The 18,664-nt window shown below is 34.1% G+C and overlaps 1 protein-coding gene across 1 annotated transcript; it reads right to left on the reverse strand.

Annotated features, from left to right (window-relative positions):
• Nucleotides 1-1,756: 1,756 nt before the first annotated feature.
• LOC137940264 (aminoaldehyde dehydrogenase 2, peroxisomal) lies at nt 1,757-11,869 on the reverse strand. The gene is made up of 15 exons (XM_068785216.1): nt 11,679-11,869; nt 11,441-11,583; nt 10,674-10,754; nt 10,424-10,572; nt 6,051-6,143; nt 5,802-5,925; nt 5,616-5,681; nt 5,467-5,533; nt 5,225-5,301; nt 5,003-5,116; nt 3,138-3,215; nt 2,898-3,049; nt 2,739-2,799; nt 2,119-2,225; nt 1,757-2,043 (listed from the first exon to the last, which is right to left on the reverse strand). The coding sequence occupies exons 1-15, from the start codon at nt 11,785-11,787 to the stop codon at nt 1,953-1,955; spliced, it is 1,512 nt and encodes a 503-aa protein (XP_068641317.1). The 5' UTR covers nt 11,788-11,869; the 3' UTR covers nt 1,757-1,952.
• Nucleotides 11,870-18,664: the final 6,795 nt, after the last annotated feature.

The raw sequence follows: 18,664 nt of genomic DNA on the forward strand, positions 1-18,664 counted from the left end.
CATTGTTATCTAGGAAAATTTTAAGCCACCCCCCAAAAGTTAGAGTTAATCAAATTTTTTGTGTTATTTCAATTCTACCATTATAGTCTCCCCTAGTTTTTTTTTAAAAAAAATGTCACATTCTAGATTTGTTTGGAAGTATGAGTGTTACATAATCGCCTCCTTATAATTAAAGTTGTTTTCCTCTGGTATTTCTTCAATTTATCATCTTGTGTTTTAATTACTTCAGAGTAATGCCTAGACCTGCTACCTAAAAAGTATAGGAGTGTGCGCAACATCCAACATGAATCAAGTCTTGTAATCTTCACCTAAGAGGCGATTTCCGTTTGAGCTACCCTTAAAAAGTGAATGGGCTCTTTGTTATACCTAAAAATGGGTCATTTTCCTGACTTTAAAATTGAGCAGAGTGTGTTTCAAACTATGCCCATTTTGATCGGTGTATAAAGATTTGTTGTACGGCTAGGAGTGATTTTCTTCTCCGTTATAGTGTTTTGTCCAAGTTGCGTCTCTATGTCTTTTTTATCCCCAACTTGAAAGGAAGGAGTAGACGAGAAAGTACACAAAATGGGTAGTTTGTTCCACATGTTGTGATACTTCTTATGTGACCAAAATATTCAAGAAAGAGAGAACAAAAAATGAAGATTTTACATCTATTAAAAAATTTTTATCCATTGAAGATTGAAGACCACGAATTATTTTTATTGCAAGTTAAAGTTATAAACTCCAGCTTGAGGGGGAGTGTTGTAGAGCAGGGATGGAAGAGTCTTATATGACTCTCACAACAAGAAGTCTCACAAAATCAAAATTAATATAGTGGAGTCTTATAAAAATTTCATAGGAGGTCTCATAGAAGAGTCTCAATTAAAAGTTTTTTAGTTATGTTAGTCTTCTATTTATGTTCAATTATTCAGTTATTTTAAAATTTATCTTTTAGTGTTTAACCTTGGGTGAAACAAGAATAAAGGTAATTTAATTATAATTGGATTTTACTTGTTTCCTTTATTATAAATAGAGGTTGATTGTACTCAAATTATATGAAGTTAGTGAAATATTTTTCCGTTCCACAATCCATAAGGGTTTGGATGAGAAGAGAACCTATCAAATCAAATTAAATAAAAACATTTTCCTAATGTAACTCGAAAAAGAGTATTAAAAGTTATGATCGAAATATGTCTCATTTATCTTGACAAAATGGGGAGAATTGTGTTCCTTTGCATTGCCAGGAATGATTTTGTTGTAGAGTTACTAAATTTTTGGGAAATAATTACTAGCTCTAAATATCTTTAATTCCAAAAATACTATATGTTACCATTGTCATCAGCAAAATCAAACAGCCATTCCTTTTCATTTTTGTTTCATAAAGTGGAAAAGAAACAAGAGACAAGTCCAATAAGAAAAGCCAATCCTTTCTTATAAAATTCTTATAAAGTCCAATAAGAAAATTCTTATAAAATTTTCACCTAATTTCCTACCAAAGCATTAATAAAATTTTAAATTATTTCTAACTTTTACTAGAATACAATGCCTTGTAACATTTTGTGGGATAAGAAGTTGGGCTATGAAACAGACAAAATTTTCTTTTATATTTTTTTCCTATATAAAATGCCCTAAGGGAGTGTTTATACTTACCAATTTGAAGCACTAAAATAGTTCTTGATCACTTATACTTAATGAATGTTGGCCAAATTATTTTAGCATCTAATTCTAAAATTTTAAGTATTAATACGGAGCATGCGACTCCTCTAAACCCGTTAAAGACAACGAACCTAATTTTTTGCTCTGGCAGATTAGACAAACCTGGTAAAATGGTTTCAACAGGCATGGCCAATTTTTAGTCTATAAAGCTTGTATATCAACTTATCACATGCCCCAGATGTTATTCCAACATGTCTTCCTTTTCTCCTCATTTGTCCTTTATTGTCGTCCTATGGTCTAGCCAGTAATGGAGAGGATTACAGCTTGGAGGGATTTCGATACCAGCCCCATGGATCGTCAGATACATACTCAGTCACTTGCTTAACAGTTAGGTAGTTATCAAGTCCCCTACAAAAAGCAGAAAAGTAAAATATTTAGTAATGTGTCAAGGAGTTTCATGACAAAAGATATCAGGTATCTCACCATTCCCCAAGCTCACGACCGAAACCACTACGCTTATTTCCTCCCCAAGGTGCTTGACAGAAGCAAGGCTGAGAACAATTCACCCATACAATGCCACATTGTAGTGCCTGCAGGAGAAATATGAGTTTTCCGAATGAAGTCTTTCAGAGATGGATGTGGCATTCCAGAAACTTTTTTCTCTCGGTTTTGCTTTTATAGATTTAGTAAATAACAATCTTATGCCAAGTTTCACTCTATATCCATTTTCATAAAACAGGGAACTAGTATATGTTCTCAAGAAAACCCTAGTTCCTCCATTGAAGAGGAGAATCCGCAGATTTATCCTCAGATGAAGTTCACACTTGCTTAATGCATCGTCATACTCTTTTAACTTTTGTCTTGTCTAACTGTTTCTTGAGAATGTTCAGATCAAAGTTGTTTGCCTCTGTGCTACAATATAGAAACTAATAGCCAAGCAAGGATGAGGTGCAACCACAGGCCTACAGACTAAAGGAATGGTGTCCTACTCATTTAGGACTTAAATCTATGAAGCCAAAGGTGTTAAGAGAGAATGACTGCAACCAGAAGCCAAAGGTGTTAAGAGTGAATTGACCCACATAATGTACTGTTACTCAAAATACCTTGGATACACGATCACATTTGTCCAAATCCTTAGATATGACAGCTCCACCTAAACCATACCTGAGATAAACAAATACATAATATTTCACCTGGCATTCAAATCCAACACGAGCTAAAGCCATAAAACAGTAGATCCAGCAAGAGTTAGATCCACTCACCGGGTATCATTTGCAAGCTCAATAGCCTCTTCTTCAGTTCTGAAAGTTTTTGCACATAAAATAGGACCAAACACCTCTTCCTTCCAAATTTCCATCGAAGTATCCACATCGCCAATGATGGTGGGTTCAACAAAGAACCCTTTCTTTAAATGCTGGAATGCAATAATTGTAGCACTTTCAACTAGCTAGAAATCTTTTACTGAAGAGATATTTATGTTTCTGAAATCAGGAACTACATACCTGGGGGCGAGCACCACCACATAAAATGGTAGCACCTTCACTTCTTGCATTTGAAATGAATTTCAGAACCTTCTCATACTGGTGAATAAAAGAATTTTAGTCTCATGCATCCTATAAAAGTTGATGCCATACAATAGAGTATGCAACTAGTTCTTCTCAATTCTTGTATTTGATAGAATACCATAAAGTTCTTGTATTTGTAGAAAATTAGAGTATTCAAGTGTTCACAATTCTTTTATAGCTTAAATTCTTGCATACTTAATTGAAGACAATTGACTCAGTACTTCAATGGAAAGCATCCTTAAAAAGCATGCACACCCCTCTCTAGTTCGATTATAGAAAGCATTGGAAAATAATCGTTAACTTTAAAGATCACCCTCCCCCTACTGCAGGGGAATGGCAACCTCCTCCACGAGGGTTGGCTGAAACTTAATTTTCACGGCTCCTCCTTTGGAAATCTAGGTAGAGCAGAGTTTGGAGGCTCAATTAGGGACACCATAAACACTCACTCCTCTACTCCCCTTATTTTTGAAAAAGTCCTCCTTGGTCCCTTGGCTGTTGTGACACTCTTGTGATGATGCTCTAGAAGCAGAAATTCAGGCCCTACAGAATGAAATTAGGCTGTTTATCTAGGAGGGAGACTCAGACAATGTCATAAACTGGTTTTCAAAGAAACCTCTCTGCTGATAGATATTTTTTTTTATGAAATATGTAAGAAATATGAAGTAAAGGGTATTTTTGGTCATTTCACATGTGTTTGGTTAGGAAGGTCATAGGGTAGTGGTACATCAGTCAGGTTATGTCTTCTTTTTTGTATTTGACCTTATATTGCTGTAACTGACACACATACTAGGGGTAATTTTGTCCTTTTATTTATCTTTTTTACTTAAATGATATAATAAAAGAGACTAGGGATCAATCAAATCCCTGTAGAGGTGTCAATTTTATCCAATTACCCGATTTTTTGTCCACTGTTTATTAAAAAGAACAAAAAATCTTACCCATATATGTATTCGAGTAATTTTACCCTTTAACCTTTTTACCGTTCATTAAACGGAACGGAATTGTAACTTCCTTATATACCTATGTAAGGGGACCTTGTCATGTATGTTGTTATATGAATTTTTTATTGTCTTCAGATATTATAAACATGTTGTTCTGATTTTTTTCTAATTTTTAAGAATTTTATTCCTTTTTTATTAATTTTTACAATTTTCCATTTATGTACCTACTTACCCTTTTAACCTATTGTTAACAAGGTAAATTGAATTGGAATGTCTTGAAAAATAATAGGACGGAACGGATATGGAATAGCAAAATGGTAATCAGAACGATATACGAACAGCCTATTCCCTTTCGTCCATATACTGTTTATACCCCTAGATCCCTAACGGTTGTTTCTCTCCTTGCAGCTTTCTTCTCTCTCTCTTCTCCCCTTCCTCTCTTCTTCTTCTTCTTCTTCTTCTTCTCTTTACTTCTTCACTATACTATTTCACAAAATATCTTACATCTCTTTGGAATGGACAGTAGTGTGGAAGCATATCCTAAGATCTGCCAATAGCATCTCAGATTTGTTAGCTATAGAAGGGCTCTCCCGTGAGCGCCTTGCTCTCTGTACATCCCCTTCCTTTGTACTTTTTTCAATTCTTTATGCTGGTAACTTGTTTCAGCAGATTGCAATAAAGATTGCAAATAATGACAAAAAAATTCTTGTATACATGTATTTATATGAAAATAATAACCATAAAATAATCTGAGAGTGATGCAATAAACATTTCCTGTACAATTCTTGTATTTGTTGGAAAATAAAACATGAGATCACTGAATTGAAACAACCCATCAAAAGATTGGGTTAGGTCCTTTACCTGTCCTTGACTAACAACAGGCCCAAGTCTGCAGCCTTCTTCAAATGGATCTGAAATTTTAATGCTCTTAGCCCACTTGACTAGTCTCTCCAGAAATTCTTTCGCTATGTTCTCCTACCATATAGTAAATGTAAACACATATAACTAAACATTGAAAGGCAAACACAACTCGTGGACTCATCTAGGAGATCTTTGCATCAGAAAGAACAATCTGCCACTTACATGCACAAGAAGACGAGATGTGGCACTACAGATTTGACCATTTGTCCAAAAGCAGCCGAAAAGAGTCCATTCAGCAGCTGGTAATAATGCACAAATAAATAACATTAAGCATGGACTAATAAGCACACCATTCTATTTGAGTCCACTTCGTGAAAACATGTTCTGGTCCAATATCCAAAAATTTATGAGTAGAGAAGAGTATACATCTGCACAAATCAGATCAAAACTCTAGGAAAAGATACCTTTGTCAAGATCCACATCCTCAAATATAATAATTGGACTTTTCCCTCCGAGTTCCAATGAAACAGGCTGTGATGCAGAAAGGATTCAGTTAAAAAAGAAAAAAAATGATAAAGCCACTGCTACCTTTACTACTATTTTTAGTCAATACCTTAATCATCCGAGCTGCTGCAGTCATTATTGAACTACCAGTTGCAGTGCTTCCAGTAAATGCAATCTAAGGCAATAAACATTAGTTCAATTATAAATGTCTACATAGTTTTTCTCAGTATGAGATAGATTATAAATGTATAGAAGAGGAATAGTTAATTCAATCAGATGTACATAATGCATTAACCTTGTCCACATGAGGATGAGAAGACAAAGGAGCACCAGCCTCAAAACCTGATCCAGTTACAATGTTGAGAACTCCAGGAGGAAGCCCTACTTCTCGACATACTTCTCCCAACTCGAGACAAGTTCTAAGAAATATAAAATGGATAAGAAATATTAACATGAACTTATCTTTTTTTTGAAAAAGAACATGAACATATCTTTTACAAGAAGAAAAGAAGAAAAAAGAGAAACAATAGGATAAAAAACTCACACTGATGCAATCTCGGAAGGCTTTAGTACAGCCGTACAACCAGCAGCAAGGGCTGGAGCAACCTTCCATGTGGCCATCAAGAGAGGGTAGTTCCTATAAACCAGACCAGTTATCATTAGCTGTAAAAACTGCTTAGACACACACACACACAAAAAAAAAAAAAGAAAAGAAAAAGAAGAGGGAGCCAGCCTCCAAAGGTATTTTGATCATTTTCTTATATAAAATGTCAAAAAGTCAGTCAAAGAAAAGTCATAATTTAGAAACTCATGTATAAGGAAAAGTTAGTTTCCTTTTTTTGGAGTCCTAGTTTCCTATTTGATGTAATCCTATTTTTATGTAATTTCCTATTTGATGTAATTCCTAAAATTAAAAAAGTCCTAGACCCCCTAGTCAAGGTGTTATTTAAGTCATCACTAAACTAGGAGGTTCTTATTAAAAATATTTTTTTAAATGAGGTGTATAAACTATTAAAGAAAGTGAAGAGTACAAACAAACCTAGCTAGGAGGGCCTTCCTCCACAACAAGGTGTTGGAGTGAAATACCCGTCTTAGCCTAAATGTTTGTCAAATGATTGGCAGAGCGAGGAATGTGCTTCCAATTACAATTTAACTTCTTATTAAATGTATTTGAAAGGCTATAAATAAAAGAGACTAGAAATCAGTCAACTGCCTAAAGCCTTATTTAATTTAATGGTCTCACTCTTTTCCCCTTCTCTCTCCAATTTGTGCCCTAGCACACCTCCTCCCTTTACTCATCTCTTCTTCTCTCTTTTTCTACTAACTCGTTCTCTTTCTCCCTCTACCTCACTCTCTTCCCTTCTCTCTTCTTCCAGCCCTCCTAACTTATCTCTTTCATCTCCTCCTGGCACTTTTAAGAAAAGATACGACCATTCTATGAGGTGTTCTATCAAATGGCCTTCAAACAAATTTCTTTTAGACTATGGGTACTATTGTGATTCAAAAAAACTGCTTATACTACCATTGTTTCCTTAAATATCCTGAGAGAATTTGGAAAATTCCAAGTTTCCCCTATGAATCACATGTTATTTGAATTTTAAGCAAGGACAGATAGGATAGTTCAGGAAAACCCATCCGTGCCCCGAAATTGAGCAGGTTTCCCTCACCTCATCCCTACCCCACGGGGTGAATGGGGAAATCCATCCCCAGCTTTTTTGGGTCGGATTGGGTTAAGAGTTCAAATACAATCCATCCCCTGGTTTTTTGGGTCGGATTGGCTTAAAGAGTTCAAATACCCACCCCCTAGCTAGGGCCCATTTACTTCAGGGCCTTAATTTGGGGTAGTAGCATATTTACATCAAAACTTCAATTAGGGTACCTTTAAAAAAAATAAGTAAAAAAAGGTACATCATTAGCATCCTAATAGAAGGAATCTAAACCAAAAAACAGTTTTTCGTTTTTTTAGAAATAAACCAAAATACAGTTAGCAAACCTTTTTTTGGTTGAAACAAATGATGTAGAAGTTTTCACTTCATACTACACAATCTAGGTTGTTATAAGTGAAAAAAATGATGATGTTAAGATTACCATATTCAAATAAATAGACTCAACATTTGGAGTAACTATGAGATAGAAATTATCATGAACTTTGTTGGGAAGAGAAACAAATGTGTTGGATTGAGTCAAGTTCCATCCCAAAAATACTACCTACTTAGGAGGTGTATTGTTCAACCTTATAACCCAAAAAAAAATTTTAACATTTATAAATGTGGAACTTCTCCCACTCAACCTCCCTCCCAGCACCCCCCCCCCCCCCCCCCCTTACATTCATGCTCTCACATAACAAGCCTGAGACATGGACACAAAGTCATAATGGAACACACAACACACAAACTACAAATGGAGCACAAAAGTAGGCTTCCACCCCATGTACACATCCTCTTCTGATACGATTGTTGATAGCCCAAAACCATAAGCCGCTTCAGAGGCCTATTGCTCAACCTTATAATCTAATAACATTTCTTAACATTCATCAATATGAGACCTTTCAACTCAACAAAATGCCAAGAGGAATACACCCAAGGATGAGAATTAGCTAAATCCCAAGCTCCAACTCTCTTTATAGCAATCATACCTCCACTATATCTGATAGGCTAAATAATATGCCAAACGACCCAAAACATTTTGTAGGGATTCTAACTAAAACCATAAAAGAATTACATGTCAATATTTGGCAACTTGATGAGAAAATACAGATTATGTTTATGAACACAATACTGCTGAGCAGGTGGCTAAATAGTGCTTCCTTCTTTGCCGCAAAAGACAGATCACACCTCTTTCTCATACAAAACCTTGTATAGCCCCTACAGACATGTACACGACCACCCTAAATCAGATAACCTGCATCTAGAATTTGTGTGGCTCTTGTATGAAGGAATACCCTTCTCTACCTTCGCTCTTAATCTTTGGACCATCTCTGCCTATCTTTTTGATGTCGGACCTTCTTTGAGTGTCCTCTCAGTCTTTGTAGCTGTTTTTACCCAAGCATTTTGGATCACCTCAAAGTCCTTGTCTACAAACAGTGGGGTTGGTAGCTTTGATCATTTAGAACTATGGTGTGTCTGGGGCTGCTTCAATAGCCCTGCTATTTGATTTAAATTCAAAAGTTGCACACTAAAGTGGAACTATAGTAGCAGCGCAGGCACTACAATAGATTTAGATTCCAAACACCCTGGAGATCTCTCCTATCTCCACCAGCCAATCAAGCCCAAATACTGTAAGAGATGGCTCCATCAGGAAATCCACAAGATCCATCAATGGGAAGAAAGAAAGAGCACCTGCCAGTAGGACATAGGAAGGCTGAGTACAAAATCTTGTCAAGCCACTTAAGGTGGTGATGGTTTGCTTATTTTATCCCACAAGAGGGACAGGTTTCTCAAGTGGAGACAGGGTTAGCCCTAAAAATTAAACCCAACCCAGGGTATATATAAGCTATATTTTATTTTGTAACAATACCCCCTATGTTACTTTAAACAATAGAGTAGAAAGATAAAATACATAGAAAAGGAGCAGGGTCACAGAGAAGGGTCAAGGCGGAGTAGGAAATTCAATCACATTATAGGCTTTCGCAGGGACAGGTTTGCAGGGTAGGTTGGTGGGTTGAGAACTTGACCCTGACCAAACTCATTGCCATCACTAGACAAGGGTGGGAATGGAGGATGCCAAGAGGGCTGGTGCGTCTAATATGCTAGTCGGGGCATTACACCCTTCTGACAAAAGACTGAGCCATTACTGTCTGAATGCATATATAAAGATATATCAGTCACTACACCCCTTTAGAAGGCCAAATTTGAAGAACCACAGAAAATCATTTTCGAATTTTAAGAAAAAAAAACCCAGTAATGAAAGCAACAATGCCAAAATTGGACAATCAAGTTTTGAAACTATAACGTTTAATTTTTCCAAAAACAAGTCTACCACATCATCCCAGAAATGTGGATCATCGCAGTTAGCTGTTACACAACTTATTCTCCGTAACCCAAATCAATGACACTGTTGGTGCTCTAATTGCACATCAGAACTTTTATAACCAGCAGCAAAGATTTCTATAAAATGAAAATGGAGAAGATAGAAAACAGAGACCTATCATATTTATCCGATGCTACAGGGATCTTTTTAACCAAAACCACAGAAAAATTAAATAGAATGGAAAGAAGCAGAGACACATGAAAATACGATGCATTCAACTAAGTATGACTCAGTTCTAAGGCAATGCAATGTCTGAGACTTGATCTGAAGAAGAAACTTAACTAAGTTAATTAAGCCAATTTTACAGCTAGTTGATCCCACCATTCTATGGAGCATATCATGGCTGGTTTCCATTTTATTGCCTATAAGCTTGAAAATCGGTGTGAACTCTGCTAGTTGGATTGGTGATCTACATGATCATGGGAAGCATATACTATTGTCCTACTCCAGTATGCTAGATGAAATGGATTCAAATGAAGGCTGAAAATAGAGGTCTGCTTAGACACTAAAACCTCTATAAAACTCACACTTCAGCTTTTGAATGAAATAACATGGAACTGAAAATTGATGTCAACTAAAGTCAGCTTACCACCTCTTGGATCCACATGTTAAGACCAGCAAATTCACTTATGTACTTGCTTGCAAAGAAGATTTTCCACTTTAGCTCATACTTCGGGCCTCAGCAGCACATTTATTTTAACTCTATTTTTCTCTACTCTGTTTCTAATGTCTCCCTTGTTGGGGGTGTCTTATTGTTTCCCTATCTAATAGAACTTTTTCATACAATACACAAGATAAAGAAAACAGAAAAGAAATGTGCTAAAGTACTAAATAAGCTCTTAAAGAGACAAACGAACAGTGTGTGGTCAAAGAGAAGAAGACTCAAACCAAGGAGTGATTAATGCAACTACTCCAATAGGCTCCTTAAGAACATAGCTCTTGAATGTTTGCATAGGAAGTGCAATAGGAGTCTTTTTCTTTCCATCTAAAGCTTCCGCAAGATCTGCATAGTACTCAAAACATCCAGCAACATCATCCTGAAAAAAATTAGAGACACGCAAGTAAGAAATGCATAAAATATAGTCAAAGAAATCTAGAAGAAAAATTGTTAGTTTTCCAAGAAGTTGAAAGAATGTACGATATCCCACGCGGCTTCATCCAGTGGCTTCCCACAATCAATTGCTTCTAATTTGGCCAGCTCATTTTTCTTTTCTGTTATCTACATAGATTGGAGAAATGAAAGATTTTTTTGTAAACAACAATTAATTTCAAGACCAAGAAACAAGAAGGCTCATCAATATCCTAAAGATTTCCAAGTAGACAAATAACAGTTTCCTTTAAAAGCATTTAAGAATTTCTTCAAAATGCTTTTATCAGTGCAAGAATAAATGGTAACAATTTTACTTTAGGATATAGAACCGTATCACAGCTGTATCATATTTTCTAAATAGAGGAAAACAATAACTTTTTCTATAAGTTTAAAGCAGCAAAGCAAAACATAAGTCTGGCACAAATGATGTTACTTCACTGTTCTTACCCGTGTCTTTCTACGGATCTTCCCCTTATACTTTTTTATTATGATAGTTTTCCTACCAAACGGTCACATTTTTAAGGTTTCGCCATGGGTTTCCCAGTAGAAGTATGAAAAGGAAATCAGATTTGCATTCTTTTATTTATTGAAACCGTTCATTTGAGTCCTTTTTTTAAGCAACCGATCTATTATATCAGGGAAACCCCTATAAGACATAAAATCTCAGAACAATAACGGAGCAGAAGCAACTATTCCTTTTTCCTGCAAACTAACATCAAATACAGAAATTCACGATTCCTGGCAAATAAAGAATAATATACGATTCAGAAAGACCCGATAGAAATTGTAGAAAATAAAAAATGACAATCAAATACCTTAGACGCAATAGCTCGCAAAAATTTGGCGCGGTAGGCCCCCGAAGCAGAAGACCAGTCTTCCCCTTTGTTTCTTGATAAAGCTCTTCGAGCTGCCTCCACTGCCAAATCGATGTCTTCGGCTGTTCCGGCGGGAATATCTCCTGAAACCAGAAGCACCAATAACTTCAAGGGGGAAAAGAAAATAGATCAGACAAATCAGAGAGAGAACAAAATAGGATCTTGACAAGGACAGAACCAATTATCTCTTCGGTGGCGGGGTTCACGATCGGCATACGCTTCTTCAGTACAGGTTCTCTCCATTCTCCGTTGATGAAGAGCTGTCGAGAGGAGATCGAGGTAGCCATTAGATTCCGACGAAAGGTACGACACTGGTCCTGTTAGTCCGCTGAGGCGAAGTGAAGTGAGTTGGCCTACCCGATCGGCATACGCTTGAGGGAAAGTGAAATTAAAAATTGTCAGGCGCGTTGACAGGTGGAAAGTGAAAGTGACGGGAGCACTTTGATTGGCCTACCTGATCGGCATACGCTTGAGGGAAAGTGAAATTAAAAATTGTCAGGCACGTTGACAGGTGGAAAGTGAAAGTGACGGGAGCACTTTGAAGGTAAAAAGTAATTTTTCGTGTGTGTATAGTAAAAAAAGTAATTTTTCGTGTAGTGTATAGTAAAAACGTATGTGGAAAGTATATAAAAAAATTATTAATAAATTTAATTTTATAAGATAAATTTTATTTAATTTTTTTATTAATAATTTTAAATATTTTTTAACTTGTAATAATTAATAAAAAATAAAAATTAACTTAAATTTATTTATTTAATTAAATATATAAAAAATACTTAAATAGACATTACTTTTATAATATCTCAATGCTTAATCAAATTGTTACTTTTTAATATCGAATTTATCACTTTTAAAATATGAATTAAATATAATATTAAAAATTATAAATATATGTAAATAAAAAAGAATATTTTATTATAAAAAATTGCTTTTATAAATTTAATTTTATAAGATAGTTTTATTTAACTAAAATAAAATATATTTTAACTTGTTTTAAATTAATAAATGAATTAAATTAAATTAAGATCACTTATTAAATTAAATATAAAAAATAAAATTATTTAAAAAATCATTACATTTTTAATATCCAAATGTTAATCAAATTGTTACTTTACAATATCTAAATTCTCACTCTTAAAATAGTCATTAAATATAACATTAAAAAAATTATATAAATAAAAAGGATATTTTATTATATAAAATTACTTTAATAGATTTAAATTTTATTTTAGATAGTTTTATTTGATTGCACTAAAATAAATTTTAAGTATATAAAAATAAAATGATCAAAAAATACTTACGTTTATAATATCCAAATTCTTAATCAAATTGTTACTTTTATAATATTTAAATTTTCACTCTTAAATTAGAAATCAAATATAATATTAAAATCATTAAATTATATAAATAAAAGAGGGTACTTTATTATATAAAATTGCTCGAATAGATTTAATTTTTATAAGATAATTTTATTTAACTATTCTATAAATAAAAAAACATAAATTTCAATTTTTTTAATTAAAAATAATTTAAAATTATAGTACTTTGGTATAAAGGTCCCGATCCCGAATACTATACCAATTCCTTCTGCAACTCGGCTATATTAGTCTGAAATCGACTCGATGTAACTTGATCTTTTAACTCGGGTTGACTCACTCTTGACTTGGTCCCTTGACTCAACGCGACTTCATTTTTTTGTGACTCGCCTTAACTCGTGATCCTACGGTAATTAACTCAGCTTGACTCACTCACTCACTATCAAAACTACTATTTGCTATCTACTACTGGCTTGATTACTACTTTGGATTATAGTCAGTTGATTACTTGGTGCACAGTTTCCTTATTCAAAGATGGACTCACAATAGATAATTTTATGTGTCCTTATTACTCTTAAGGACTTTCATTATTTACCGGTTATCCACTGCTATATAACTGCATATTTGGTACATACCACAAATGTTATTGTGTCTCTTTAATTGAGACATTATTATTGAAGAAACTCCCCGGTTGCTTGCCTTGGGTTCATTATTTGTTGATTGTTGTTGGCATTGGTTCATAAGATGAAGAATTGGAATTACTTAGGAAAATAAAGCACATGATGACCTCGACTTCTTCATCTAATTTTCCTCATTACCCATTATTGTTTTATTATGTGGCAGCCTTTCTCCTATTATCCTTTATTTGACTCTCACTTATCCCTTTGGCCAACTTTTTTGGTATGTTGCTTTAGTTGGTCCTTTATTGGTGTTTTTAAGTCCATTGAAACTTTTTATTGGTACCCTTAGGTTTTTTATCGTCGTCTTGTGAATGACAAGCATTACGCACTTTATTGATTATTGTCACTATATTTGATTGAAATCATTTGAGGTTGGTTTCAATTTATGTTTTATCACAAATTTCTACCGTTTGAGAGTCTATGCCTGCTTTCGTACTTATCCTTGGGACATAGTGATGGAGAAGAGTATTACTGCATCTATGGAATTTGTTTTAAACTGGGATCACTGCCATTACCTACCTGCTTGAGGGAGAGTATTGGAAGATATGATGTAATTAGAGTGTCATTGATGTAATTAGTTTCTATTCTTAACTCTTACTAGGGTGAAGGTATAATTATAATATTGGTACTTTTAACATCTATAAATATAGTTAAGGGGGAGTTGTTGGAAGATGGGCCCAAGCTAACACGACCAAGGAAGACCCACACATCCAAGTGTGAGAAAGATGGGTTCAAGCCCACATACCAAGGAGAAGGCCCATACTGTGGTGGCATGATGGTAAATAAAAAGTCATCTCATAAAGATGGCACTAATGTAATTAGTTTAGGATTTATATCTATTATTCACTCTTACTAAGGTGAAAAGTATTTTTGTAATATTAGTACTTTTGATATCTAATAATACAATTTAAGGGGGAGGTTTTGGACAAGTCCATTACTCAATTCTTCCTCCTATTTTCTCCAAATTCGTCATTTTTCCTTTTTTTCATCCTAAAATCTTCTCTCCACAACTCTTCTTCTTCTTCTTACCCCTTAATCCTTTTCTATTGTCATTATATATCATAAAATCTTTAGTTTTAACATGGTATCAGAGCCGACAATGATCTGAGATGTCAAAGGAGAAGAAGATGGAGAAGAAAGGGAGAAAGAATAAGAAGAAAAAGAAAAAAAAATACGAGTTTCTCATTTTTCCTTAAGTCCTATTTCTCAATTTCTATATTTCATTGGATGTTTCTCTCTCTTTCCTTATTTTTCATATAGTAAATTATATACTGTTGGAAATATATTTGAGTCCAATTTCTAAGTAAAAAAGAATCGTTGAAATCAGATTTTTCTAGAAAGAGAAATCGGCATCTAAAGCAGAAAAAGAAAACACCAGAAAAGTTTCATGTAGTAGCAGAAAGCTTCAACTTTTGAGTTATTTTATGCCATCAATAATGAGACTTTATAAGAAGAATTATATGTCAAAAGAAATATATGTAATTTCATTTTCTTACCTATTCAACCAATTCTCATTCTGATTTTTTTAGATGGAGATATCAATCTCGGAAGAGTCAATGGTCATGCTGGCCAAAGAAGATAGAGTACTCAGTTTAGCCAAATTATAGTCCTAAATCTATCAGATTATTTATCTCAAAATATGTAAATTTTATGAAGAGATGTTATGCTTGGATGAAAGGTATTTAAGTCAAGTTTCATAAGAAGAAAATTTTATGTTAATCTGATCTATATGTAAGGAGATATTCACATTGGAAGAATCATAGGTCATGTTGGTATACTGTTGAATGGGAAGATCCGGATTTAAGCCAAATTTTTTGTTTAATTTTTTGAGTTGCTGCTATTGATCAACAATATCAGGAAATTATCTCATGATCTACCCTTAGAAAATTTATGTTTGTTATCTAACAATATATGGAAAGAATCTTTAGAAGATCATCTTATTTTCATAAATTTTCCTTTATTTATTAGTCAAAGATTGCCTTGCCTAAATATTTAAAAAAAAAAAGGCAAGGAAATGTGTCTTCTTTGATTGATGAGTTGGCACAAATTGAAGGAGGAAACTACCTTATTTAGAAAGATTTTTTCAGCCACAATTTTTTTGATATTTAATTGGTATTTTGAAATATTACAAAGAATTTGATTTGATATCCTTGCCTAAAAAATTGGGGCAAAAAAATATTGAAATATTTGGCTTGGCTTGAGTTACTTAGTTTAAAATATTTGAGTTAGCGAAGTTGTTGATACTAGCCTTCTTTTACTTGATCATACAAGAGGTGGATTAACACTTGAGCTTGCAAAATATTTGTTGACTTCAAGTTGAGACCATTGACATTATCTCCCTACTTAAGGGGGAGCATAGAAGAAGAAGTATGAAGGATGAGCACATTGGAGATTATCAAACAACACTTGGTTCAACTTATTATTGGCAGTCTGTTACTTGGCTTGACTCACTCACTCACTGTCAAAGCTACTATCTGCTATCTGATATTTGCTACTGGCTTGACTCCAACTTGATTATTACCTTGGATTATCCTCAAATATTTATTGGTGCATAGCTTCCTTATTCAAGGATGGACTTGTTGCAGATTATCTTATATGTCTTTATTGATCTTAAGGACTTTTACTACCTACTGGTTATCCGCTGCTATATAACTACCTATTTAGTACATTTTATTTAGGCATTGCCTTGTTATCGTTGCTGCTAATATGTCTCTTTGATTGAGACATTATTATTGAAGAAGGACTTATTAGGTGCTGATTATTATCAACATTAGTTACTCTGATGAAGAAGAAATCGCATGGTGGCCTCAGAATATTATCTTCTGGTGATTACCCTTTTCCCCCTTAATCGGCAGTTTTACTCCTACCATTTGAGAGTCGGTGCCCTATGTTGGGACATCGTGATGGAAGAGTTTATTACTACACTTCTGAGCCTATAGAACCATTACCTACAAAGGATAAGAGTGTGCCCAACATCGAGTGTGAGTCAAATATATTATTCACCCAAGAGGTATTTTTTTTAGCTACCCTAAGAAAGCAGGAAGACTTTATGCCCCCACAATAGGGCTAGTTTCCCCCCTGTGAAATTGAGCGAAAAATATTTTTGACTATAACCATTTGACTGGAGTATGAAGTGATGTCTTACTGCTAGGAGTGATTTTACTCTGTCTTATATTATACTGGATCTCTTGGTAAAGAACAAAGAGACCAACAACTTGAGGGGGAGTGTTGGAAGATATGATGACTGACATTTTATACGGGAAGATCCAATACACTATTTGCAATAAGTTGGGAGTTCATGATGTTCTCTCATCGCCAACTTGAGGGGGAGTGTTGGAAGATGGGCTCAAGACAACACAACCAAGGAAGGCCCATATGTCCAAGTGTGTGGAAGATGGGCTCAAACCCACATACCAAGGAGAAGGCCCACACAATAGTGGCATGGTGGTAAATAAAAAGTCATCTCATAAAGATGATGCTAGTGTAATTAGTTTATGATTTATGTATCTTATTCACTCTTACTAGGGTGAAGAGTATTTTTATAATATTAGTAATTTTGATATCTACAAATACAACTTAAGGGGGGAGGGTTTAGACAAGTTTATTACCCTATTCTTCCTCCTCTTTTCTCCAAATTAGTCACCCTTCCTCTTCTCCTCCTAAAACCATCTCTCCGACTTTTCTTCTTCTTCTCACCCCTTAATCCTCTACTATTGTGATTATATATCATGAAATCCTAAGTATCAATAGGAGTGTTTGGACTAAGTCCATAACCTTATTCTTCCTCCTTTTTTCTCCCCAACGTGTGCACTCTTCTGTCTTCTTCTTCCTTCTCATCTTTACCTAATATGTAATCTATGGAGTCTCAAATGTTGAAGAGCAAATATAGAAGAGTCTTAAATGACTCTCATAATAAGAAGTCTTACAAATCCAAAATTATTATGCATGCAAGTCTCACATAAAAGTTTCAATTTAAAGGTGTTTTAGTTATGTTAGTCTTCTACTTATGTTGAGTTATTTAACTATGCTAGGACTTATCTTTAAGTGTTAGAGTTTGGGTTTAATTGGGACAAGGGTGGTTTAATTTTAATTGGACTCTACTACTTTCCTCTATTATAAATAGGGATTCATGTATATTGATTACATTAAGTCAATGAAGTATTTTTCTTTTTCGTAAATTCAACATAGTATTAGAGCAGGTTCTATGAGTTGACTCAGACAACCCATAGAGATAATGTGATCCTTTTCTGATCTATTATCTCTAGCCGTTTAGGTTCGTATCTTTTTTTCTCTTTTCAGTCCCTATACCCGTTGCTTGCTTTACATTTTAACCTCTATATTGAGTTTTTCATATTACATATTACATATTGATGGAAAGATATTTGAGTCTAATTTCCAACTCAAAATGAATTTTGGCAATTGGAGTTATCTACAAAGATAAATATATATTTGAAACAGCAAAGGTCAGACAACAAGAGAGATTCGAGCAACAAGCTTCAACTTTTGAGCCATTTATGCTATCAAGAACGAGACTTTATATGAAAAATTATATATCAAAAGAAATATTTGTAAGTCTTTTTTATTACCTATTCAACCAATTCTCGGTCCAAGTTTTTTATGTGGATATATTGATCTTGGAAGAAGCAATGGTCAAGCTGGCAAAAAGAGAAAGAGTACTTAGTTCGGCTAGATTACAAAGACTGAAATCTATCAGATTATTTTTCTAAAATAAGTATATTTTATGAAGAGAAGTTATACTTGTATGCAATATATTTATGTCTAGTTTCATAAGGAGAAAATTTTATATCAATCTGATATATATTTAAGGATATATTCTCATTGGAAGAATCAAAGGTAATGTTGCATTGAAAATTTTGAATTTAAACTGAATTTTTTGTGTCACTTTTTGAGTTGTTGTTATTGATCAACAATATCAGGAAAATATCTCACTTACCCTTTTTTGTTGGTTGCCTTTCTCCTACTATTCTTTTTTGACTCTCACATACCCCTTTGGACCAACCTCTTGTGTGTTCCTTTGGTTAGTTTACCTTTTTATATATATGGGTGTTTTTAAGTCCAATGAGAATTTTTATTGGTACCCTTGGTTTTTTATCATTGTGTTGTAAATGATAGGCATTACCCACTTTAATGATTATTATCACTATTTT

This window comes from Aristolochia californica, unplaced genomic scaffold (genome assembly GCF_029961685.1).
Source record: "Aristolochia californica isolate CCGP_79_NKW_82.1479 unplaced genomic scaffold, dmAriCali1.0.hap1 SCAF_9, whole genome shotgun sequence".
Taxonomy (NCBI): domain Eukaryota; kingdom Viridiplantae; phylum Streptophyta; class Magnoliopsida; order Piperales; family Aristolochiaceae; genus Aristolochia; species Aristolochia californica.

Excerpts from the sequence above, each read along its gene's own strand:
- LOC137940264 (XM_068785216.1), bottom strand. The coding sequence starts at position 11,787 with ATGGCTACCTCGATCTCCTCTCGACAGCTCTTCATCAACGGAGAATGG. Across the intron at positions 3,050-3,137 it reads GTGGTGGTGCTCGCCCCCAG|CATTTAAAGAAAGGGTTCTT; the intron begins GTATGTAGTTCC and ends ATTGCATTCCAG. Across the intron at positions 2,226-2,738 it reads AATGTGATCGTGTATCCAAG|GCACTACAATGTGGCATTGT; the intron begins GTATTTTGAGTA and ends TTTCTCCTGCAG.